Source organism: Clytia hemisphaerica, unplaced genomic scaffold, assembly GCF_902728285.1.
Source record: "Clytia hemisphaerica strain Z4C2 unplaced genomic scaffold, Clytia hemisphaerica genome assembly, whole genome shotgun sequence".
Classification (NCBI taxonomy): Eukaryota; Metazoa; Cnidaria; class Hydrozoa; order Leptothecata; family Clytiidae; genus Clytia; species Clytia hemisphaerica.
The window spans coordinates 377210-402195 of record NW_027104528.1 but is presented as its reverse complement, the minus strand read 5'-3'; the positions used below and the strand labels follow the sequence as shown (position 1 = coordinate 402195).

Genomic DNA, 24986 nt, shown 5'->3' with positions numbered 1-24986 from the left:
CAACCCACTGGAAAATTTGGCCGAAATTTCGTCCCCGGTTGGAAAAATAGCCTACAATTTCAGCCCTTCTAGGGAATTTACTTTGATTTCATCCCCATTAGAAATCAAATGGAAAAGATCCCCATCCACCGTCCCCACTGAATTTTTGGAGCTTGAAACAATAAATTTTTTATCCCTGTTGTGAGACAGGGGTGTTTCAGATAGCTGTTTCGACATTAAAATTGTATTACTTTTGAAATTTGCAGTATATTCATATTAGCCTTAAATTAGCGAAAGTGTAATTTAAAAAAAGATAACGAAAAATCGAGAGAAGTTTTCGTACAACACAACACAAGGGGAACATAATTTGTTGACTGGATCAAAGAAGTATGTGTGAAATCTTGCACAACACTATTTAGCACAGTTTTACCTTGCTGGTCGATAGAAGTTCCAATTTGTCGAAGCTCTAAATCAACACCTTTTTCTCCTACAAAAAACGAAAATCATAAACCACATTGTCAAATATTGCTTGTCAATATATTGTGTAGTTTAAGTAGCCCTTTAGATGATTTGACACAAGACTATATATGTTTGATAGCTCAATGATTCAAGCAATAATTTGACTTAATTCCTTTATAACATTCATACTTACTTGATTTGACCCTTTTCACTTGAGGCTGCCTAGCATTTTCGTTTTTTGCAGCTGCTTTCTTTGCCTTTATCTTCTCTTTTCGTTTTTCATTCTCTTGCTCTTCTATCCTTCTTTTCTTGCTTAACAGCTTAATCTTGGGTCTCTCTTTGTTGTCTGTAGTAGTGTCAAGTTTCTTTTAGGAGGGTCTTAAAAAAACTGCTGAATTTATGTTTAAAAAAGCTCTTTTGGTCGACACAAAAATTAATATGAATTAGTATCACCACTATGCAGGCTACCATTCTGAAAGATTTATTCACATCTGCACTGTTTGCAAAAAAAAGCTGTTTAACAATCGGTTTATTAAATTTTGTCACTGTTTACCTATTATTCAACTTCAACGGACTAGTGTTGGTCTTTGATATGTAAAAAAATGTCGCCATTCTAAACAAAAATTTTAATTTTTATCTTACATCAATTTTGAAATTTGAAAATTTGCATTGTTTACCGGTTACTTTTTTTAAAGAGGGTTACATGTATTTTGTCAAGTAATAATAACAAAAAATTATATGATAAAATGATTCTGAAAAATTAAAACGAAACCTGAATTGCAAAAAGGTACATTTTCAAAAAAAAAAAAATTCGTTGAAAATCATTTTTTGAGTAACTTAATTTAAGGAAGGATTATATTTTGCTACTTTGAGCCCAAAGATGTTGAAAATTTTTGTTAGGATTAAATTTTCACAAATTTTTGAAAAACTTTAAACATAATCCTGATGTAAAAAAATAACTAACAAAACATATTTGATTTTCAAAAACATACCTCTAATAGCGCAAGTTTTTCCTTCTTGGTAATTCCTGGTAGTTCCTGGTAATTCCTGGTAGTTCCTAGTAGTTATTCTTTGGTAGCACCAAAGTGTGTCATTCTGCAAAACATTAACATTTTTTAGGGTCGCTCGCATTAATTAACTCTGCATTAATTTATTCTTGCATTAATTTATTCCCTTAAAGTAATGCTACTTACGGAAGACTGATGATAATCTCTGATTTAAACTTCATTCCAGTCGAACATTTTGACTCCTTCTCTATAAATTCGTCCATTTCCAAGGCTTTGTAATACTGTTCGAATTGTTTGCTAAAATAAAAAATAAAAGTGTAACTGCGACCTTACAACAAAATCAAGTGTAATGAAAATTAGACTCGATTTTCAAAAGTATCAAGACTTTTTTGATCTCTTAAACTAAATGACTCAATAGCATAATGGATTGTACTAACTGCTTGACCCTCCCTGAAATATGCAATATGACATTCACTTACTCTCTCTAAATTTTCTTCCTCAGTTTTACTGGTACCCTTTGGTCTTCCGCGTTTTGGTTTTGCAATTTTTACTAAATAGAAAAAAAATCAATCAAAAACAATCTAGAAAATTGTTTCCTTTGAAAAATCCATGTCAATTTAAAAAGCTTTTAGGGATTATTTGAGGTAATTTGTGAAAAACAGAATTTTCCAAACAGAAAGTTTAATTTAGTGTAAATCCAGGTAAATCGGTTCCAAAAAGGAAGACTTTAAATTGACAAAAAATCAGTTGTAGGATTTTACCTTCCTTGACAATTGGTGCGAGTCCTGTCGAAGCCTGGGTGCTTTCTGCTATAACTCAATAATACATTCTTAAGTTAACCATACTGATTCTAAAAACTTGAAAATCATTAAAAAGTTATATAAACACAATGAGCTTCAGCTTTCTGCCTTAAAAGATATTTTAATTGCCTTTGACCTTAGGTGATAAAATGTTAATATTTGTAGTAGAAAAACTAAGCATAATATTCCTACCTTCCTTTATAGGTGACATGTTGCTTTCTGTTATTGATTCTTCCAAATCGTGATTTGGCTCTTCTTCTTCTAAGAGAAAAATTTACACATCATGTAAATTGCAGTAAGTATCATCTTTTATTTTATAACTCCGGACTCCAATGAACATATAAAGATCAATATGACAGTGTTTATTCATTTGCGAAAGTTTTTTGTGTACTTTAATGCGATAAACTTTCGCGGTTGGGCCTACTCAAATTTCCAATGGGATTTAATTTCGCGGATTTTTACGGATGACACCCAAATCCGCAACATTTCGAACGTTTATCGCATTAAAGTGATTTTTTGGAAAAATAGTAAATTTTCTTCTGACTTATTTGAAGTGAAATTTGCTGCAAAATTTCACTTAAGAACTGATCAAAAGAGATCATTATCTTGTATTGATGAGCTTCTATTCTATTTCACCAGTTAATGTCAAATAATATAGATATGATATAAACTTGTGGTCTACCCATACTCAACATCTAGTTCTAGTTTTATATTTGCATAAGAGAAAAAATCTCCTTACCATAATTTTCAGAATGATACTCTCCATCACTGCTCAGCTCATCTGTATGTAGAAAAAAAAGTTGCTTTATTGTAACATTTTCAGGGGTGACTCAATATTGCTGTATTGATTTTACAGGCTATCAAGCAAAATCGGCGTTAACAGCGCCAGATGTAAAATGATATATCTGGTTCACTTATTTAACGTAAGTTAAGTCCTATTGTTTATGATGTTTGGAAAATTTAATAGAACTAGAAATTAAAAAAACATTCGATCCTCAAAGCCTGAGTTTTAGATAGTTAAAACATGACTTACGTCGAAATACATGGTCACCATTCACTTTCAAAAACTGCACACCATCTTCAAACATCAAATCTGTTAAATTGTCTGAAAAAAATGATTTAAATGGTATATAAAATATAAGCTTTGTGCAAACTAACTTGTGTCACGAAACATAAATATTAAGGCTGGTTTTGATTTTTTACCCAACTGCTATCAACTTGTTTACATATTTCAATTTCTTTAACAATTAAATTGGATTTAAATTTTCTTAAAATTTTCAGTGCGAGTATCGTTACCTTTTGGGTTTGCTTTTTGATGGTTTCCAGGTGTCATCACTTAAAGGTGTGAGCTTTCATTTAAGATTTTAAAATACAAAATCTTTAAATTTCCTTATCATAATCCGAATAGTTCGGTTGTTTAGATTTTAATATTCAGTGTAAAGTATGTTTATTTGCTGGTGTATATAAATCTTTACTCAAAAAGTGCTCTTGAGTGTCTAATACATGAAGAGATTTTTTCAAAATATAAATGTACAAAGATTATTAGACACTCGAAAGTAAACATTTATCATACCTCTTGAAAAGTAACTTTTTGTAAATTGCATCGGCCTTCATACAAACAATCTGGTTTGATCTGAAGTATCTTAACTGAAGACTGAACTTAACTGAATTTTCAATTGTAATAAAATCAGGGAGTACAGCCGCAAAATACTAACTCGTAGCCGGGGGTGGTGTTTAGTTTTGAATCTCAAAAATGTTAGGAGCCAGCATTACATTTGGGGAAGAGGAGGGTATATCACTCATAGTACCTTGAACTGAATTTTGGTATCTGGTAGGAAAAATAGGTATGTGGGTAAAGAATTTACCATAAGGCGAAAAGAAAAAATGTAGTGTTCCCGAGAACTGACCGGGTGAAAAAGTAACCTGGCTATAGATTTCTTATCAGGCTTATACAGAAAACATTAAAGTGACGTGATTTTATTAGTTGTAGACAAAACACGTGTGTTCAAACTGACCTTTCTCAATAATTGTACTACATCGCTGTGCTTCATGGTTTTATGAGCACTCCATTCAGTTTGTTCCAGTTCATGCAGACAAGATAGCAATTTTGGAATATTATGAAATCAATTCTAAAATTTAAATTTTTTATAGGATCAAGATAACTCCAAGTATGAAAGAATGAAGATTTTAATGGCAAGATGGCGTTTTAAGATGTTAGTTTTGGCTGTGATATAAAATCTCTCTAATACTCACATATTTGTGTAGCGTCAATGAACACTTCATTTCCTTTAATATTTCCGTGGGGCATATGATCGCTTTTGTTTCTTAAAGTGAATTACATAGAGGTAGTCTGTTTCAATATTTTGTGGTAAGAATAAGTTATGATAATAAAATAAATTCAGTCCATTTGTAATGAGATTTGTTTTAGATTTTGGCTTTATTTTGTGCCTTTTCTAAGTCCGCCATATTTGTTTACAAATTCTATCACGCTTTTTGTATGAGGTCATAATGCGCGCTGATTGGTTAATTCTTCGTACATCTACAAATTATCCAATCAGTGTGTTTGTTTACAAATTGATCACGATTTTGAATAGTTGTCATGATGCTTGTTGATTGGTCTTTTTTTTATTTACGAGTTCGGATTAGCCAATCAGATTTAACCTAACTTGTAATTCGAACTGGCATTCCGCATTACGGATAGATTTTTTTAATTGTTTATTTAATTACAAAATGCACTGAAATTAAATACTTTTTGACTTAATATTAATTATTGTTTTACATTTAAATTAAATAGTATGCTAAGGTAGGGTTATTTCTAAGTTTAATTACAACTTTAATTACATCTCTACTTTTCCATTATGCTACAGGAAAGTGCATAGTTGTCGAAACATTTTCTTAATATCCAAATGAACCTTAATCACAATGAAGAGAGAAAGAGAGAGAACTTCTTCACCTTTATGCCACCCAGTGCTAGATAATTGAGACATCAATTTTGATTACAATTTTTTTCTGCTTTAAAATACAGACATAAAGATTCTTTCTAGACAAAAAAGGTTTTATTTCTAAAAAATAGCTTGGAATGCTCCTTACTGTTTGATTCTTGAAAAGCCGTCTTGTTGTTACCTAGTACTTTGAAAAAAATCCAAAAATTGAAAGAACCTTGATTTTTGTCTGTGTTGGTCTCTTTTGAAAATCGAACTTCTTTTCACTTTTGATCGAACCTTCAAAAAATAATCTTTATTCTTCCTTACCATATAAGGTTAATCGGACGGACAGAAAGGAAAACCTTGCATTGTATTTATAATAACTAAAATTAAATAGCTGAAATATTGAAATTGAATAGCTTTTAAGAGTGAAATCTATCTTTTTATCATTGTAAATTTTTTTTCACCATATAAGGAAATTGGACATAAGAACTAGTCCTTTCATTCCCAGTCCTTTTAATGCCATTGCATTAAGAGTTGTATCAATAATAAAAGTTAGAATTAAAAAATTGAATAGCTAAACTATTGAAATTAAATAGCTTTTAAGTGTGAAATTTATCTTTTTTTAACGTTGTAATTATTCTTTCTATTTTTTCTTTTTCTTTTTTGATTAATCATTATTTTAGCATATTTATATAGAAAATTACACAAATTAAATATGTGCATTTTAAATAGACTTTATTGTCAAATAATTTGACTTGTATTGCAATAGTTTGAAAAGATAAATAAAGCGAAAAACAAAAGTGCTTCATTTCAATTTGTGGAAGGCAGCGGTAAGAAGGGTGGGAGAGACCTCTTCTTTTCTCAGCATATTACCTCAATAATAGTTACTGGGTTTCGTTTACTTGAGAGTTTACTTATTGAGTTGGTTATTATTTTTCTATAACTGTGCATTCTTTCATTTCATCGTATAATCTAGTAATTTTATATTTTACTTTTACAACCATATTTTGGATTTTTTTCACAGCAGGAGGGGGCAGTTGTTTCTGAGGACAGTATAATGGGATCATTTTCATGAAAATGATGAACGATGAATGAAAATCCTACCATCCTCGAAACACCGACCATCTAGTTAGGAAACTGCGGCCTTATCCACTAGACTACCGCTTCTGGGATTTTTCTTTGCTTTTAAAAAATTTATTTTTGATATTCATGACGTCATGAATACGAAAAAACAAGTTCTGTATAACAGATTACGTCATGAATATCAAGAATTTTAAGCAAGCGATCCATAAATTTGGCGATCAGAATTTTGATTGATTCTTGCAGAATGATTATGTAATCTGCCCAAATGTGGTGCGCGCGAGAATACCACCACTAGTTAATTTTCCTGAAAATAGACTCAACGGAAGGCGCTGTGTGAGTGAGTTCGAAATTAAAACTTTAAAATTGTTATGATATGATTTCAAATGATCTAACAGATATTTCATTTTTCAAATGTTTCTTATTGTTAGATTTACAGTATTAATAGGTAATTTTTAATTTACTTCCTTTGATTTTAAAGAACTTTGTGCTCAAAAACGTTATCATCCAGTGAGATCACTTCAACTCGAATGGGGGCTCGTCAAGAAATTTACTTTATTAAAAATCCTCTCAAATTATTTTGCCTTTTTTCTTTCTTTTCAAAGCATTTTTTAAATCATGTATTACTGTGGGTGAAATATTTGCAAAGGATCTGGAGTGGTTACATCAAAGTACATGGTAAAGAAACACATTCGTACTTATGGTGAACACAATGAAAATCGTAAGTGCCATTTTCACAATGGGGATTATTACTTTCGATCTTTCATTCTTACTTATCATAAAGGTAATGAATCAACGGATCCTGCATTAATGTACTTCCCATTTTTCTCAAAGGTAACGAATCGAGTGGGAATTGAACCCACGACCTCTAGCTTGCCGGGCGATTGCTCTCCCAACTGCGCTCTCGGTTCGTTGCTATTACACTAGTTCGTAGTAGACGAGGGGAGCGACGTGTTCACCATCTGGTACCTGAATTCTACGAATCATTGGAATTGCCACTAACTGAGACACAGCTAGTGTCCAATCTCCAACCAACCCGCTAACCCGCTTTTGAGAGAACTGTTAAGCTATGTACATTGGGGGAGAGGCATTAGCCCAACGGAGCCCCGTTTTCGGACAACTAGTCCATCAACAGTCACTGTGAAATCAAGTGCGTATTACTTATAGGTAATGAATCAACGGCTCAAAAAGGGATTCGGTGGAAAAATACATAAATTTATCATCTCGGAGCATTTTTGGCTAAAGCATGAGCAGCGTGTAATTCCTACAGTCTACCAAGGTGCTTGTCTGTGGGGGGGGCGTACGGCATTTCGGAATTGCGGAAATCAACCCTTTTTTCTTCGGGATTTCCTAAATCAGTCAAAATTATCCTTCGGTATATTTCCTTCGGAATTTCGGTATTAGCGAGGTTAAGTATTTCGGAAATCACTAACTCCGTACGCCCCGTGTCTGGTTGCAACTTCCTTGTGTGGCTTAAATGTATTTTAGATATAATAAATCTAGAGGGAGAAGGTGTCGTTCTATGCATAAATTCTATCCTGGACAAAAAGAAATAAATGAAATATCTTTTAGAAAATAATAATGGCAGGATTTGTGAAGGTGGTGAGGATGTTGTAATGGATAACCAAAAAGAATACGACCGCGACCACGACCACGACCACGACTGCGACTACGACCACGACCGCGACTACAACCACGACCACGACCGCGACCGCGAAATGAAAACTGACGGAAAAGAAACCAACGAATCGTTGAAATCGGCATTAGATGAATCATCCGACTTCGACTCCGATGAATCAAGTACATGGGGAAAAGAAAATCCAAGTTTGAAAAGTTTAAAAGTTTAACTTTCAGAAAAAAAGGCAAAAAGGCCAATATTTTTAATTTTCGAATGTGAATTCAATTCTTTTATAATGTTAGAATGTTTTTATTTTATTCAAAATTCCGAGTGTTGTGTTTGGAAATTCCAAATCGTACATTGTGTACACTGAAAATAGAAAGATCTTTAGTTAGTCAAAAGAAAAATGCATCGATGCATCTTAGCATAGTAGAATTTCATTCTTTCAAATTCAAAGATCTGACAAGTAAAAGTAAGATTTGGTTGAGTATTTAGTACTTTTTATGCTCTTGGCGTGACGTTATTATTTGCAAGTGTATGACATCATAATTTTGCTAACTCGAAGTTTTCTAACTCAAAGATTCCGGGCCTCTATGTTGCAATCCTTTTCATTATTTGTTCCGAAATATGGAAGCAGAGGAATTGCTGGACCCGGACAGTGAACTTCATTTATATGCACTACATTACATTTTTATTCCAAGGATAAAAAAATTATTGAATGATTTTTCATTGAGCTGGAACAATCACCCATGGCGAACTGAGAAAAACCAAACCCCCCTTCAACTCTGGAGTAAAGGCTTTTTCGAAACAAAGTTTGATTCACGAAACTGAGATAAACTTTGAAGAATATGGTGTTGATGAGTATGGGCCAGAGTCAGAAATTCAAATAAACAATGAAATTATGGTATAGATTTGTATAATCGTTTAGTAGAACACTTATCTAACTTTGCGCATTTTTTGCTTTTTTGTTTGCTTTTCATGAAAATTAATTTTAAACTATCTTAAGGGAACTTATTTGGGCGGGAACTAATTTTGCTGAGCGTCAAAATTTTTTAATTTTGACGAGAACTTATTTGGCGATTGATGATTTTTTTTTAAATTTTGGCAGGAACAAATTTGGGCGAATGACAGCGAAAATCTGTTCTATTTTGCCTTATTGAAGGCTTTTTTTGTTAGATCAAGAAGTTATTTAGGCAAAATACTAAAAAATTTGATTTTGGCGAGAATTACTAGTAGTTCCTGCCAAAATAAGTTCCCTGAGGGTACTACTTTATTCTATTGTTCTCTGCATACAAGAGAGAGCGGTTCCAATATTTGGAAAAACTATATGGATGACCCTTATCAGAACAATTGATTTCATTTCCGCTTGTCACCCCTGGACACGAATCGAATATCATGGATAATCGTCAGGTCTATCTCTATCCCCTAGACAGTCTTGCTTTGCCAGGTGGATATTACAATTTCTTAGGACTTTTTCATCTTTTCAGTACCCCAGAATTACAGAAAATGAAAGAAATCGCAAACAAACTGGGTGATTTAAATTTGTCTCACTTCCTATAAATAGCAAAACTTAAGGCATTACACATTAAGCATCTCGACCTTTTTAAGCCTGAGTACTCTGTCTCAAAAAGATTTGCAGCCCTGACATGGAAAAAAGTTTGTTAAAGAAGGAAAAGAAAGCGGAAAAATAACAAAATTTGTTTGTTTTACAACTTGTCCTTCAATTTATGATCTAAACAGACATTTTTGTTATTTTATTATTCGCCATATTTTATCCGATCGTTGCAATACTTCACAAAATCACTTGGCTTTGGAAATTTAAAGGCATGCTAAAAAATCTTAAAACATGAAATATATCTATATCTATAAAATCAAAAAATCGTGAATTAGGCGCTTCCAAAACCATGGGACTATTTTATTGCTCTGTACATGACGTCTGACATTTCATGGCATGACGAAACATGGAGAGGTAGCTTTAAAGATAGCGCACATAGAGAAGAACTAGGGAGACATTTGCAGTTAGGACCGCACTCTTTCTCTGGTTTAAATCTAATTTTTATGATCGCATGGAAGCCACGAGCAGGAACCAAAGGGCAACCAGTTATAAACTGAAGCACGTGACTTAACTAGATCGGAATTTTTTCTAAGGAAGAATTATAAATACATGAGACATATCCTGTGGCATGATGGCAACAGGGGTAGTATTAGATTCATTCAGTTTGAACATAGTACTCCAAAGGCATGGTATGTGAGTAATGAAAAGGGAGTTTAAAAAATTTCACCTTGACCATGCGTTATTATTAAGAGTATGAGAGACTAATTGGATGATGATAACATTAGGACTTACTATCGTTTTGACAGGTGTCCAAAAAACTTTCGAAAAACATTGCCGTATCAATTTCCTTTTCTCTCAAGTTTGAACATTCATCTTCTTTGAAAAATGTCTCTGATAAATTGTCAAAGTTCTCATTAGATAGCTCTGATGCAACAGTGAAGCACTTTTTGAATGACTTTGGATTTCGGGAGGTACAAAATGCATAAAACATAATGCATAATAATATTTTGTAATTTACAGAGCGATTTTATATTTTCTAAAACTCTCCTTTGTAGAGGCTAAAACCGTGAAACCCTCTATAGAAGAGTTTCTTTTCTTAAGTAAACATTCCAATCAGAGGGATTTCCCAAGACATGATATTTGCTTTTCGAATCCGAACGAAAGAGAAAACATTCGAATCATAACAACAGAAAGGATTTTCCCTCGGCATGTGTAATAAGAAAATGCCACAGATCAGAAAGATTTCCCCCTTCTTTCTTTCTCAAAAAAGGTATATAAATACACAAACATTCGAATGTAAAAAGATTGGAAGTCTATTTTCTTTGATCTAGTTTTCGCATTTAATTTATCTAATAACTCTTTAATTTATATATATATAGTGAAGATATGTAATATCTGTCATTTTAGAAAAAGAAAAGTATTGATATATAAATAACTCAAACTGATAAAAACGAAAAAAGTAAAGAATATTTTTGTTAATTGTGTGTATTTACGATTTTTTTGGTATTTTTTATTTTTTAATCATTCCGAAACAGAGGGTAATTTAGCAAAAAGTTAAAGGGAATTTAAATAGTGGTATGTGAAAGAAAAACCTAATCCAAATGAAGATAGAAGAAAAGTAATAGTGGAGAAACAATGAATTGCAAAAAACTTTTTTGATAAACACACTTCCGTAAGTTCATCAAAATACATACAAAATGGGGACAAATACAAAAGCAAACACATGAAATAAATAAAAAAAAAAAAAAAAAAAAAAAAAGGATACATAAACAAAACAAAACCCGAAGTCCCAGACTTGTGACTGGCATAGTGACTTTCCACGTGTTTAAGGGCCCACACTCAGTCGCCTTCGGAAAAAGGAACTGACCAGCAGCTTCCAAATAAATAACAGACAACAAACAGACACTAAAACAAACACAATCTTACATAAAAATAGAAAAAATCACATAAAAACTGAAAAGAATAGAATCGTAAGTTGGCCGAGAACCCGGTTCGGCGTGCCGCGGCGTGCCTATTCTGTATATTGGCTGGATATTGGCTTATCTAACAGAAAGCATTCACATGGTTAAACATGGTTAATGCTTTGCAAGAGGGAAAACCCGTCGAAATTTATTAGCAATATTGTTAGTTCGAAAAGAGAAAACCTAGAATAAAGATCTATTTACGTTTTCGAGTTTGAAAAGTAATATACGGAGGAGATATTTTCGTGTTTTTTCTACACTTTACTACGTTCTGTAAAATACAACTCTGAAAACCAAAATGGCGACAAGCATTTTCAGTGGATCATGGATTTTCTTCATCATCCAAAATTCAAATTTACAGCTTTCTACCCTTTATTTTCTGGTAGAAAATGGTATATTTGTTTTGTTGAAAGTATTATCTTTCAAATTCTCCTTATTATAGCCTCTAAAATTGACATTTTTCAAATATTATGCATCATGCAATATGTATTATGTTTTATGCATTTTGAGCCTGCCGCTTTGGATTTGCTCTTATCAAGCTGACAAGGTTTCTTACATCCAGACCTTTCAATAATTGTTGAAGCGTCAATTTTCGAGAAAATTTTATGAATTTTTTTTTTTTGGGAAGAATCAAAAAATTGCTCAAATATTTTAGAAGGGGGTGTAGAGGTATATTTGGCAGTTTTCTACATAGTATATTGTAGGGTGTATTTGGGAGTTTGCTGAATAACCTATTGTATTATACATGGGGTGTCGAGTGTATTTGGGAGTTTGTTGGATAGTATTTGGTACATTTTGTACTATAGGGGTGGATGGGTGTCTAAATTCGAAAATTGCTATGAAGTACTGATACATGCCGTTGTTTTGTACATGGACCCCACTGATTGAACTACTATATCAGCTTTTCCAAAAAAATAAATTTTGAGTGAGATTCCTTGTAAAATAATAACTCAATTGGCCACTTTAGTGGCTTTCACAAGACCAAGACTATATCTTGAGAAGCTAAGATTTTCATATAAACTCTTACCCTCAAACTTTTTCCCATCAACTCCAACAGCTAATGTGGCAAGATTTGCATTAGAGGACTTCGATGTCCCAGGACTGTCCAGCAACACTGGTAGGGGAACACCTGAAGCCTGTTTTGATCTGATTAAAGTTTTAAAATGCAATGCCGACGCAGCAGCAGCCATTGTTGCTATTGCCTGATGGAAGTTCTGCTGGATTGAATGCTGATACATGCAGCATTTAGTAATCATACTATTATGAGACTTGAAATATTTTTTAAATGAAAGAAATATCTGGAAGTATTGTAATTTTCTTAGTATTCAATAAATTGTCAAATTATTCAATTTTTGTCAAAGGAAAAATAACCGCTGGGTTAAACGAAAGTTGGTAACGAACGAAGAAACGGACAAAGGTTAATTTATAGGACCTCCAGGTAGGTCAAAAAATGTCATGTTTTGGAATGAAAGAAATTTTGATTTAACTTCAAATGCACTGTGGGTTGGAGTTTTGGAACATTACACATATAAATTTGAGTAGTTCTTGCTAAAATTTGAACTTTCAAATCAAATAAAAACAAAATTGCAATTATTGCAGTGTGGGGGTCAAGACTTCAGGTCAAGACTTCGCCAAACTCAACCATTCTAAATATTTGAAAAAAAACTTTGTTGTTACCTAGCACCTCAGCTCTTCCTTCCAGCACATTTGTTTTAGTTAGCAAAGCTTCTTCTTCACTCGCAATTATGACATTGCTGTTGGACACTTTATAAAGGATGCATTCCTTGTCTCTTCCAGGATATGCATATATTTTGGTCCCTTCCTTATCTGATTGTAGCCCATAGTGCTGAAGAAAAAAAAACTTAAAACAATTGTTCCAAGTATTACTTTAATGTCAGAGTCAGGCCATTGGCAAAATTTCACATATTTTTATGGAATTTAATTTGGTTCTAAAGATATCGAAGTTTGTAATTTTCATGAGAATTAAGACTTTTTGATTGAAAAATTAAGTCATTTTGCGCTGACGTGATCAAATATTGCACTGGTGTAAAAAGAATTTTCTTGGAATACTAACATAAATAAAAGTTAGGAAAACTGGGACAATAGCTTAAAACCATAAACCCCTGAGAAAGAAAATCTGTCAGGGGGATGCTTGTCCCCAGGCCAGATAGGGTTTAAGTAAAAGACAATTGGTAACAGGGGGTTCATGGTACTCCATGACACTATGAAGAGTAAAGGCAATTTTGGTACAAGAATTTAAAGACTTTGATTAAAGACGTGGATTAATTTCCACGAATGAAGGGTCTTCAAATTTTTTGCATGGAATAAAATTCCGAAAAATGACTTAATTTTGCCGAAAGCGCTAAAAAATTAAAATCCACTTAAGGTAATCCACTGTGGAATAACACATGGTAGCAAAAATGACTGCCAACTTAAGTGGAATAAATGGAATAAACTTTAGGAAATACAAATTTCAGGATTTTCATTATTGTGACTTTTAATTCATTAGTATATTGTTTCTGATACAGACCTTTATGGGTGTGATGAGGACTTGATCCTCACTTGACTCAAAGCTTTTGAACATTTTCCTCATATAAGCGGTGAGGTATTCTGTATTGGCTGGAGAAATCCAAGCAGCTTTTAATTCCTGCTTGGGTGTATATATCATTGTTTGACCAATACGATTTGTAGTTTCTAAAAAGAACAAGTTAACAAGTTAAGGTTTAACGCACTTTTCAAGAATATTACATAAAATGACCCCCTTACAATCAAGCACAAAAGAGAAAAACTTAACTCTTGATGAAAGCAAATAGCATTAAAAAAATATAATCATACAATCAAAAAAATGTTAAAAATAGTAGTTAAAAAATATTTAAATGAAGTAGATTTTTGTTGGGATATACTAACCTTCTTTTATTTTCTTCTATATTTATTGGTGCATGCTGCACCAAACACCCAACAATAGCATCATCATTTTTGGTGCAAAATTGGTTAGATCAACAAATGTTTCTTCTTTTGTTGTAAAACCCAGTATACCATATTTTTCAACAACCTTTGATGTTATTACTAATTTTGCCATTTTTTTCTATTTCTCTAAAAAATTAAATAAAAGTATGTATGGGTCATGAAAATATTGAAAGAAAAAAAATTTCAACAATAGGCAGACAGATATGAATAGACAATTAATCAACAATGCTGAAAGAGCAACATTTCAGGGACATGAAGTTTACAAAGAAAATACTGAGGTGTTAAGTTTCAAATGAAATAATCTTTTTTACATATATTTATGGAGTCGTACGGACTTACTGCAGAATGGATGCTAAATTCTGACCATAACTTTTTAAGAAATAAAGTACTTTCACATCCAAATGTAAGTTTAGGATACATAAATAAAATATTTATCAAAAAAGATTATGAGATTAAAAATATACCTTCTTTGCATTTTTGAATGTATTTTTCAATAGTCCAATAAGAAGAAAGGTTACTATTAAATCCTTGATAACGAAATGATCTTCCTTTCAATGAGGATGGAATGGCTCGATTTAGATTGTCAAGACATCATGCAAGTGATATGATAGGCAGCATTCCTGAAAGAGAGTGGTAGAAGCCATGTTGTTGAATCAAGACCATAGTGTCCTAGTAGGTTTGTTGTGGAAAATCTTTCGAAGCCTGGAAATCCCAAGGCTTGACCTAAAATTGACATTTTTTGGATAAAAGATTTCCCTGACAAAGGTATGTTTATAAATTGTTTCCTTATAAAATGCTATATTTTACTGATTTGAAGCCTGAAAATCTTTTCCCCCACCACCACCTAGAGAATTTCTCATTTGTACCTAATTTTTGCCCCCTTGAATTTATAATTGCCTTTTGCCTCCACATCCAAACTTTTCTAAAAAAAATCTCCCTTTTAAAAGGAGGGAAAAAAGGGGGATGTTACAAGTTAATTTAGTTAGTTTAGCAGAAATACTTGTCAAACCTGAAGAACATGGTTCGTGATAATCAAGATCTGTTTGGGAGAAATCAACCAAGTGCTGATAGAGTTCATCTCTAGCAATAGGGGTTTTGAAGGTTTCTATTTTAACCAGGTTGCAGTAATCCAAAGAGCCTTCAGCAACATGGCTCTGTTTTACCCAGATTGGTGGAGTGGGGTGCAACTTTTTCATTTTGCAATTGTGGACATAGAAGAGATGAGTGAAAAGCGATTCTGCAGATTGAACTGACAACTGATTTCGTAGAAATTTTCTTAATTGTCTGTGCAGGTTTTCATTACAATTGGTACCACATCCAGGGTGAATGTTGGAAAGGCATCCTTTTTTACGTGCTTTAGAAGATCACTGAAAGCCTTCTCCACTTTGTCGTTGACAATCAACCATCCATTGACAGATTTGTCCTTCCACCTAGTTAAGAACTTGTTTTCAATTTCTGAAGGTTCTGGAGTTGGTTTGCGTCTTTCCATACCTAAGAGGAAAGTTATTCTTCAAAATATGGGAATTAGTTCCCCAAGAACTTAAATGGGGTGAACAAGGAAGACTGTCTTAAACATTTATCATTTGCTTTGGAAGCATAATTCCGCATGGAGCGGCTAATACTTCTACCCCCTTGGGGGAGATTATTAAGGATGGCATGTGAGAGAGAGGTTTCCCCTCGATCAGCTCTCCCAATTCGCTGGCAAATAGCCAACAAGATGGTATGGTAGTCCCAAATGAACAATCTATTTTATATTTTTCATGTTAACACCACAACCCAAGCTAATTGTAGCAACAACAACACGCATTGAATATGTAGGTGTTGTTAGTGGATTCATATTAACGACTTGCTTCTTCTTTCCTTCAGTGTTTGAATGTTAAATACCAATCAGCTCTTTAGGGTTAACGATTTTTAGATAGAAATCTACAAAGTTGATCATACACCAAACCAGCTGTATCAACAGAGCGGCAAAAAAATAACAATTTTAGGAGTCTCGTAAAATTCACGAGATAAAGTGCTGACAACCCATTGAAGACATTCAATATTTTCTTGCTTCAAATTGAAATAATCTTTACATATTAGAAGAGAAACAAGACGACTGATAGTCAAAAATTTCGCCTGATATTGCATTTTAGTATGATAATTATAAGTGCCATAATAGAAGCTTGACAAAATGTCAGTTATTTGTTAGAAAAGATAAACCTACCGCTGATCTAATGAAAGGCTGCTGTTTTAGCAGCTGGGTGATCTTGAAATATACGTTTTTTTATTAGAACACCTAAATTTTCGGTAAATTTTGGCTGAGGCTGGATGTGCTTATTTTCTTGGTAATTTCCAGCCTAACATGTTCTTTAAGCATGTTCTTAATTTTCAGAACACTAAAAGTAAAAAATCCTTTGGTCAAATTCAGAAACTCTAAAAAACTGGGAAAATAAGTCTGTTATGTTCTTGGCACGACCATTGCGAATTTTAGGAAATGTGTTCTAAAATGTGTTTGAAACTACACGTTTTTTCTTTTTTATAAGGAACCTTAAGTTGGAGTCTGGAGTTCCTTATTTTTACAGAGAATTTCAGCCTCAAAGTTCCTTGTCGAGTTCCTTATTTACGCATAGCTGCTAAGTTTGGATAACCATCTCTTACTGTTAATTAAAACTTGTTTTCTTGAGCAGTTCCTTAACAATTCCTTATTTTTTGGACCATTTTCAGCCTCGAGTTCCTTATAAACGTGTTCCTTATATAAAAAAAACGTGTACTTGAAAAATTGAAAATCTTGCTGTTTTTAGTCATTTTTTTCTGAGCTGAGGCTGGCCATGTTCTTACGATGTTCTTAAATTTTGGTCGTTTTCAGCCTAAATGTTCTTATAAACGTTGGTTCTAATAAAAAAACGTTTAAAATGTGACAAAAATATAACTATATCCACCGAAGGAGAGCGTAGAAGAATTTTGACATCTATGTAGTGAAAGGCGAGGTCAAAGAAAATTTTTCCGGGTGTTTACACGTTTTTTAAAAATAAAGTTTTAAGAACATCGTAAGAACATTTTGAGGCTTTGTGGGCTCTAGAATATTCAATTTCTTAGGAATTTGAACCAAAATACTCAGAAAATGCAGAAAATAAGAACACTTTAAGTGTTTTTATATGTGTGTCTCGATGACCCAAAAGTTCACACTGCCATGCAAAAAAAGGGTAGCGAAGATCAGTTGAAAGTTCACAGATGCCGCTTCATTTTGACTTTAGCGATGCTTTTCATTTCTTTAGAAATTTAATTTCCATTATTGTTCATCAAAATTCCAAAATTTCTCACTTCGTTTCTATTCTTGGTAAATTACTGTTTACTTTTCAGCAACTTCAAAGGAAATTTACGGATTGCCGCTTTAAATGGAGGCTCCGCCCCGTTAGTTTTAGTAAACACACTTGCGTCGTGAGTGTGTGACCTTTTTCGTTAGACAATTTTTCACTGCTTTTCGACTCTACAACAAAGACAGAGGAAGAGGCTTTTACTTTCAAACAAATTAATTTCGTCATTTTCAAAACAATCATCATTTTCAAATTCATTTTTCACGATTTTCAAGTCTCTGTTTCTGTCTCTTTTCAAATTTATAATTTCTGTTGCCATGGTGATTGATATCGTGAGATAAACCAAGAATAGTTTTCAAATTCTTCTTTCAATCTTTCCGTAAAAAAATTCAAAAGTTTCAAATAAATAAAGTGTAAATCAGGATGTCGGTAGGACTAGGACTCAATCAAATTTTCCAAATAGAATGTCAAATCCAGTAAATAAAATGTCAGGTGAGACTAAAGCTCTGTATCATCAAAATTCCACAATTCACTTCAAAAACTTCAAGCAAGTTCCAATAAAGTCTTTTAAAAATCACGTATGAACTTCAATGTAAAGTCCATAAATCACGTTTCAACTTCAAGCAATTTCCCTGTCAATCAAGGTATAAATTCTTTCAAAAAAAGTATTCTTCAGACACGATGAAAATATACCATCTGACGAGTTTGCCTTGTGTTTTGTGTGTGGACCGCGCAATTTGGGAGTCCGGGCAAGAACTAAAAACAATCACGAAATTTCAAATGGAGCGCTGAAAGGATAAAAGATATAACTTTTTGAGAGTAAAAAACAGTTTTGGTGTTTCGACCCGCGACAAAAATTTGACTTAAAATTTTACATAGAGACAACGATCTTTAGAGCTTCAGCGTGTCGCGTTAAGAAAACTCCACATCTGTTACCAGGTTAGTTTTATCCGACAGATGTCATTAGTTTTTTTATCTTCTCTCAAATACGATGGCTCTGTGGTTTCTCCAGTTTTCAAAAAAGTCAAAGTTTTATGAAGGGAAGTAATTTTTTTGGGTTGAAATTTGTTACTCATCTTCTTTATTTTTTTACTTTCTCTGCAAGTTTTCAAAAAATAATTGAAGGGAAGTAAAAAATGACAAAACTAACACGTGGCGTGGCTGATTGCGATCGATGGGGGTCATTGCCTTGAATGAGGTTCCCTTTCTCAGACTCGAGGGTGTTTGTATCGACGGGACTGTCGATGAAAGAGAGAGCCCCTAAGTTAAAGAAGCTTTTGTAGGATATGTTTTAATCGTTGTCGTTACACACTTAAAAATTGAATCACGTGTTCGATATTTCAAAAAGATTTACTTCCCTTTCTAAAATCTTTTACTTTCCAAGAAGTAGAGAAACCTCGGGGTCATGCGACCCCCTCAAAGTTTATATAACTTTATAAATTATTTACTTTAGAGCAGGAAGCTCCTTGCGAAAATACAGGCGACACAATTTGGCCAAAAATGTTAAATTGACGTAAATTTTTTCTCTTTCGGAACCTGTTTTACAAATATTCTCACAATGAGGATCAAATTACAATAGTGTTGAAAAATATGCTTGAAAATTCAAACAATAAATAGAATGCTTTCCTCTGTGATGATTGGTCCTTTACACAAAAAAATATACCCCTTTTAATTGTTTGAATTGAAAATTTAAACAATAGTTATGTGCTTTCTAGGCTGTGATTGGCTGACTTTGAATTTTTAGAACAATAGTTATTCTGTTCTGATTATTTTGCGATTCAGGTTTTGATGTTATATAAAGGAAAGTAATGGCAGTCAATTTACAATTCACTCATTACGATCTAAAGTCATGGCCAAACGAAGATCTGAAGAAGCAGGACCTAGCACACCGAAAAAAAACAATTTGAATGACGGTAAGAAAGGAACTTCATATCTCAATTTTTTTATAATTTTGGGTAATTATTGAAGGTCTTAATTATTGGATCCTCATGATAGAATTCCCTGCTTATATTTTTTTATGTAGTACGACTTGAAATCAAGTTTTTAATTGGTTTTCTTTTTCTTTGTAGGTAGCATGTTGTGTTACGTTCATTCAGTATCACCATTGTCCAAAAAAAATGATACAACATGGTTCAACATGACATTGCAAACCCCGTCTGAAGTTCGAAGGGCAGTGTCTTTTACACCCGAAAAGCAGAAATCGTTCAAAGATATGGAGGTGGCCAAGTGCGGTGTTGAGATAACAAACTACGACAGCAAAAATGAAGATATCGTCATTAAGAAGGGAACAAGAATGAAAGTAGTCGGCGATATGCCATTCGAACACAACGCCAAAAACGGCAGTGGACAAATCAATCTGTGCCTTACCGACTTGTACAGCTTGGCCCCAGAACAGATCATTTCCAAAATTACATTAAAAGTTGTCAAGGTTGAAGACGCAATGAACACCGATTCAGCAGATAAGTTATCTATTCAGTACGTTTATGTCGCAGATAATACATCCGTTATGAAAGTTGTCTTGTTCGGAGAACATGTCGATACATTGAATGAAGGCAAGACATATCATCTTAACAATTTGAGGTTGAAATCATACAACCATGAACGGTGAGTACAGTCATTTTAATATTTATTAATATCGAGGAACATAAAAACGGGGGGGGGGGGGGGGGGTTGCACTCAAGGTAAGTGACCTACCGTACGTGCGGCCCTTCAGTTGGCAGTTGGGTGTAAAAATTTGGGAAAAGACGAAAGGGCAAAAATAAAATTGCCAGATTTTCAGCCAAATTTTTGTAAGGGTCCGATTGTAAAAACTTAATTTTACAGTTGTTTTTAGATTGACGAGATTGAGTGCCCCCCACCGCACACAAATATCAGTTTTGACGTTCTTGTACCATTTTAGGCTTTGGCAAAATGTAAAATGGTTTCGAGCTAAAAGTTAACTTTCAATTCAACATTCAATTCTGCTTACTAAATCAATTTTATATCTATTGATTGTTCAGGTACCTCAACACTCCGAAAAATGAGAAATTCACCTTCAAGGAAACAGAAGCAATGAAGAACACCAAAACATATGAAGACATTGGAGCAGCGAGTTCCAAAGAAATGACTGTCACCATACGTGGGGTGAATTCGATCAAATTGACATACAAATGCTCCATTTGCAAATCGAAAGGTATCTTGGAAGGTTTTAAGGTGAGATGTTCTAAATGTGAATTTGTCGCTCACAAGTCGAAATCTATTATATCATGGTTCGTTACGATTGGATTCCGTGGAACTGACTCGAAGGATTACAGGCTTTGTATGCCTAACGAGGTCGTGACCCATTTTATAGAAAATTACACAAATTTGCAAACAAGTTGTTCAGAAGACGAGCTGGAGGAGCAGTTTTTACTCTCAGATGAAGAGTTTGTTATTAACTTCGATTGTAACGAAAACTTTGTTTCCAAAATTATGAAAGTATAGACTCCAAAAACGCTCAATACTATCTTTTGTTGCATGTATCTTAGAAAGTACCAAACATGTAGTAGTTGTTATGTCATTTTTACCATGTATATTTTACACATTTCCTAATCTTTTGTTGATTTAAAAGATAAGAAGAGTCCGAAAATTTCGTCTAAGGTTGACGACTTTTATGTCAAATTGGAGTGTTTCTTCTGTAGGCGAGACCAATTTAATTTATTGTTCTACGGGCAATGGCACACGCTTTTTTTATAAGAATGTAAGAATGGTGTAAATCCATTTCATCATTAATATTCTTAACCTTTTTGGGAAAATCATCCTAAAATATTTTTACAGCACATTCTTAGGTTGGGATCCTAATTCATACTAGATTTAACATTTAGTACTTACGTCTCAAGCATAAAATGGCACTTTTGTAAAAGGAGTGAGCCTAACTTGGGGATAATTTATAATTTATAATTGAAAATGCTCTTAAAATGGCATTCTTAGCTTTAGTAGCAAAATTCCATGATGGTGATATTCTTAGCATATTCTTAGTTTTTTGGCCATTTTCATCAATCGTAAAAGGGGTTACGCACGGAGAACGAGTCTCGTGTTCGCAAAGCGAAAGGGATTCTACAGACGCCCCAAACCCGCCCACCAGTTATGTTAGGCATGTGAATGTTGGGGCTATTCGTATCATAAAAGAATGTCGTATTTTTTTTTTGAATTGAGTATGTGTATGACAGGTAATATAGCATAGGCCCATTAGATCATAATTTTGAGTTTCAACCAATCAGATCGATTTGATCAAGGGATTTTTAAATTGTGAGAACGATAATAACAGGTTTTGATTGATACTGCCATTCGACCGCTAAATTTTTCAAATCGCCACTCAAAAAGTCAAAAAGTGTGAAATTAATTTTTTTTTACATTTTAGAATAGATTTTAATTCTTCTTAAATAATTTGAATAAATAATTTGAATAAATTAAAAATAATTGTAAATATACATCAACATTACTATAATAACCTTTTCAAACTTAAAATTAAATATTAAATAACGTATCAAACCATATATCAAACTCATGTATCTTACGTCATGTCATTTCATTCATGGACAAAAAAATTTGCAAAAAAAGAACAGGAAAAAAGAGAAGTCATTCTTCAAATAAAATCATGTGCACCCAGTCAACAAGAGTCAACAAAAACTCAATTTTAGCTAAGTTGTTAAGAATTTCTTATGATTCATTATTTGAAAATGGAAAATATATCATACTGTAAAACATATACATTATAAAAAAAAACATTCTACCGCTTATAAATGAAAACGAATGAAGGCCAGAGGGTTAAGATTAGTTTAAATTTCAGCTCAGCTATTTTTAGGAATGTAATAACAACAACAACAACAACAACAACAACAATTTCAATCGTGGTAAAGTACAACGTCAACGAGGAGGGTAATCATGTAGAAAACTCTGAGTATTTTATTTTTCGAAAACTCAACAAAAAAAGTGGTGGATGAGCTTTATAATGAAGAAGATGGGGCAAAGGCACAAATAGAATTTTCAGTGTATGGGACTTTTTTCATTGAAGGAAGACACAAGAAGAAAAAATCCTAGGCATAAAATATGTTAATACTACAACCATAGACACCTTAATAATCAACACTCTATAATTTCATAGTCAAGACACTGGAAAGTTAGGTAAGAAAGCAACTTAGTTAACCTTTTTAGTATTAAACTGAATGTTGATTAAAAAGGTATCGATGACAAAAAATATTACAAAAATTTTGTTTACCTAGTTTTTTTCTTCTTGTGGCTTCCATGATGGGAGTACCCATACAACTGGCCACCGGTCTTTACCCAGCGGCCGAACTCCAAGTGCGTGTCGGTGTGGCTGTGCCCCATCTTCTTTTTTTGTCGTGCATACCGAACGTATGCACGAGCTACAAAAAAAAAATATATATAATGTATCACTGTTACTTTAGAATGACAAGACGAAAGTTCCGATGTTCTTGATTTCCATAAACGAGGGCTCTTTTAAAAGTGAAAGAAAATTGTATAGAATAAATGAATGATATTAATGCAAATAACTTTTTGCTCGTCCACCACTTTCTCTGTTGAGTTTTCGAAAAACCCACCCCGAGCCACCCACGATCCGAATTCCCTCACGTCCCTGTCCTCCTCGTGTTCTATTTTCCTTTTCTATTTTCCTTTTCTGCCCTCCTCGTTGGTGGCTAGACGAAAAAAAAGGTGAATTTCCATTTTTAGCAACCGCATATCATTGAAATTTTGTAAATTTTGCTTACGCGCATGCGTTTGCCAAAAGAGTCGCACTCCGCTCGCTAACGCTCGCTCTTACATAATTATAGATTTTCGCTGAGTTGCATAACTTGTTGCAACAAACCATTATGTAAGAAAACATTCGAATTTTCGGAGTTTCATTATTGTTGCATTACGAAAATCGAATGTTTTTTCAATGTTACATAAATCTGTATAAATGTAGGTTTCTGGTTTGAAATCACGTACGTGACCTACCAAAAGGCAGAAATTTGGCGGGAATTTAGTTTGGTGGATTTTGAACAAAAAACACTATCAAATTTTGAATGCACTCGATTCTACCAACATATGGCTGAAGAAGTTGCACAGTCCATTATAACAAACTAAAAAAGAAATCTTTTACATACTTTTACGATCTACCGTGAGGTCTAAAGAGGAAGGGGGGGGTTACGCGAAACAATCAAGTACATGTTTTTTTTTAAGCATAGCGCTTATAAGCATATGAAGCTCAGATTTGCAGGATTCCTAAACATAACATAAGCATATATGTCAGCCTAAAATATTTTTCCAGTTGTCATTTTTATCTATTTAAAAAGGTTTGGTAGAGGTCAAGTAAAAATAAGACTTTCCAAGGTTTCCTACATTCCACTGCCCCCAAAATCTGAACAAATCTTTACAAAACTTCAAGCACGTACGTTTTTCTGAAATTTCACTACAAACTTGGCTCGAGGTGAATCATGAGCATATAATAAGCATAAGATATACCTGGATGCTTAGAGAACTTAAGCATACACGAGCCTGACCAAGGGGCATACACTTGCTTATAAAAAAAACATGTACACAAAAAATCACATAAAAATAAAGTAGATCGAGTTGATATTTTTAAAACACCCTTGTGTCACAGGGATCTCCACCCCACTGGAAAAATATGCTCAAACTTTGTGTCCGGTGGCGAAAGATCTCTCGAATTCTGTCCCGGTTGAGAAAAGATAAATAATGCTATTCCACTGTAAAATTGGCTCTGTGGTCAAGGTTAGAAGGACATTTTTCTATTATGTTTTTGACTTAATACATACTCCCGAAATGGTAGATACACCACGTGTGGAGGAGGAGGGGGGGGGGTACATGGACAAAATGGGTGTCGGTTATGTGCTAAATGGTTCCTTTTTAAAACCCTCTCAAAATCAATTCCCTTAAAAAGTTATAATATTTGGTAATTGAGTAAAAAATAGAAAAGTAGTCCCTTGAATTGTCGCAACAGCGGCAAAATTCCGTCTCTCAAAGGGTTGATTTTCTAACTTTGGCTCGGACATATACTTCACCTCGCAAACGTAGTATCTCACCCCCCCGGAACACCAGCAGGAAATTGACTAGTTAAAGTTTACTTTCAATTTATTATTTTCCCCAATTCATAAAAAATAACAGCTATTTATAAAATTTTATCTTTGGGCGTCGTTGGCTTTGATAGACGTCGTAACATGCTCATCCACCGTGCTAGAGTAGAAACCTGTAAATAAAAAAAAACAATTGAAAGTATTTTAAAAAGTTTAAAAAGAGTGAATATTCCCTTGATAATATCTATATTCCCGCTCTAGCTGATAACTTCATAGCTGGGAGAA

At 33.5% G+C, this 24986-nt stretch overlaps 1 protein-coding gene across 1 annotated transcript; it reads left to right on the top strand.

The window, feature by feature from the left end:
* Positions 1-19099: 19099 nt before the first annotated feature.
* On the top strand, positions 19100-21247 carry LOC136822048 (uncharacterized). The gene is made up of 4 exons (XM_067078268.1): positions 19100-19162; positions 19432-19562; positions 19719-20253; positions 20649-21247. The coding sequence occupies exons 2-4, from the start codon at positions 19499-19501 to the stop codon at positions 21109-21111; spliced, it is 1062 nt and encodes a 353-aa protein (XP_066934369.1). The 5' UTR covers positions 19100-19162; positions 19432-19498; the 3' UTR covers positions 21112-21247.
* The last annotated feature ends 3739 nt before the right edge of the window (positions 21248-24986 follow it).

Excerpts from the sequence above, each read along its gene's own strand:
- LOC136822048 (XM_067078268.1), top strand. The coding sequence starts at position 19,499 with ATGGCCAAACGAAGATCTGAAGAAGCAGGACCTAGCACACCGAAAAAA. Across the intron at positions 19,563-19,718 it reads AAAAAACAATTTGAATGACG|GTAGCATGTTGTGTTACGTT; the intron begins GTAAGAAAGGAA and ends TTTTCTTTGTAG. Across the intron at positions 20,254-20,648 it reads AAATCATACAACCATGAACG|GTACCTCAACACTCCGAAAA; the intron begins GTGAGTACAGTC and ends TTGATTGTTCAG.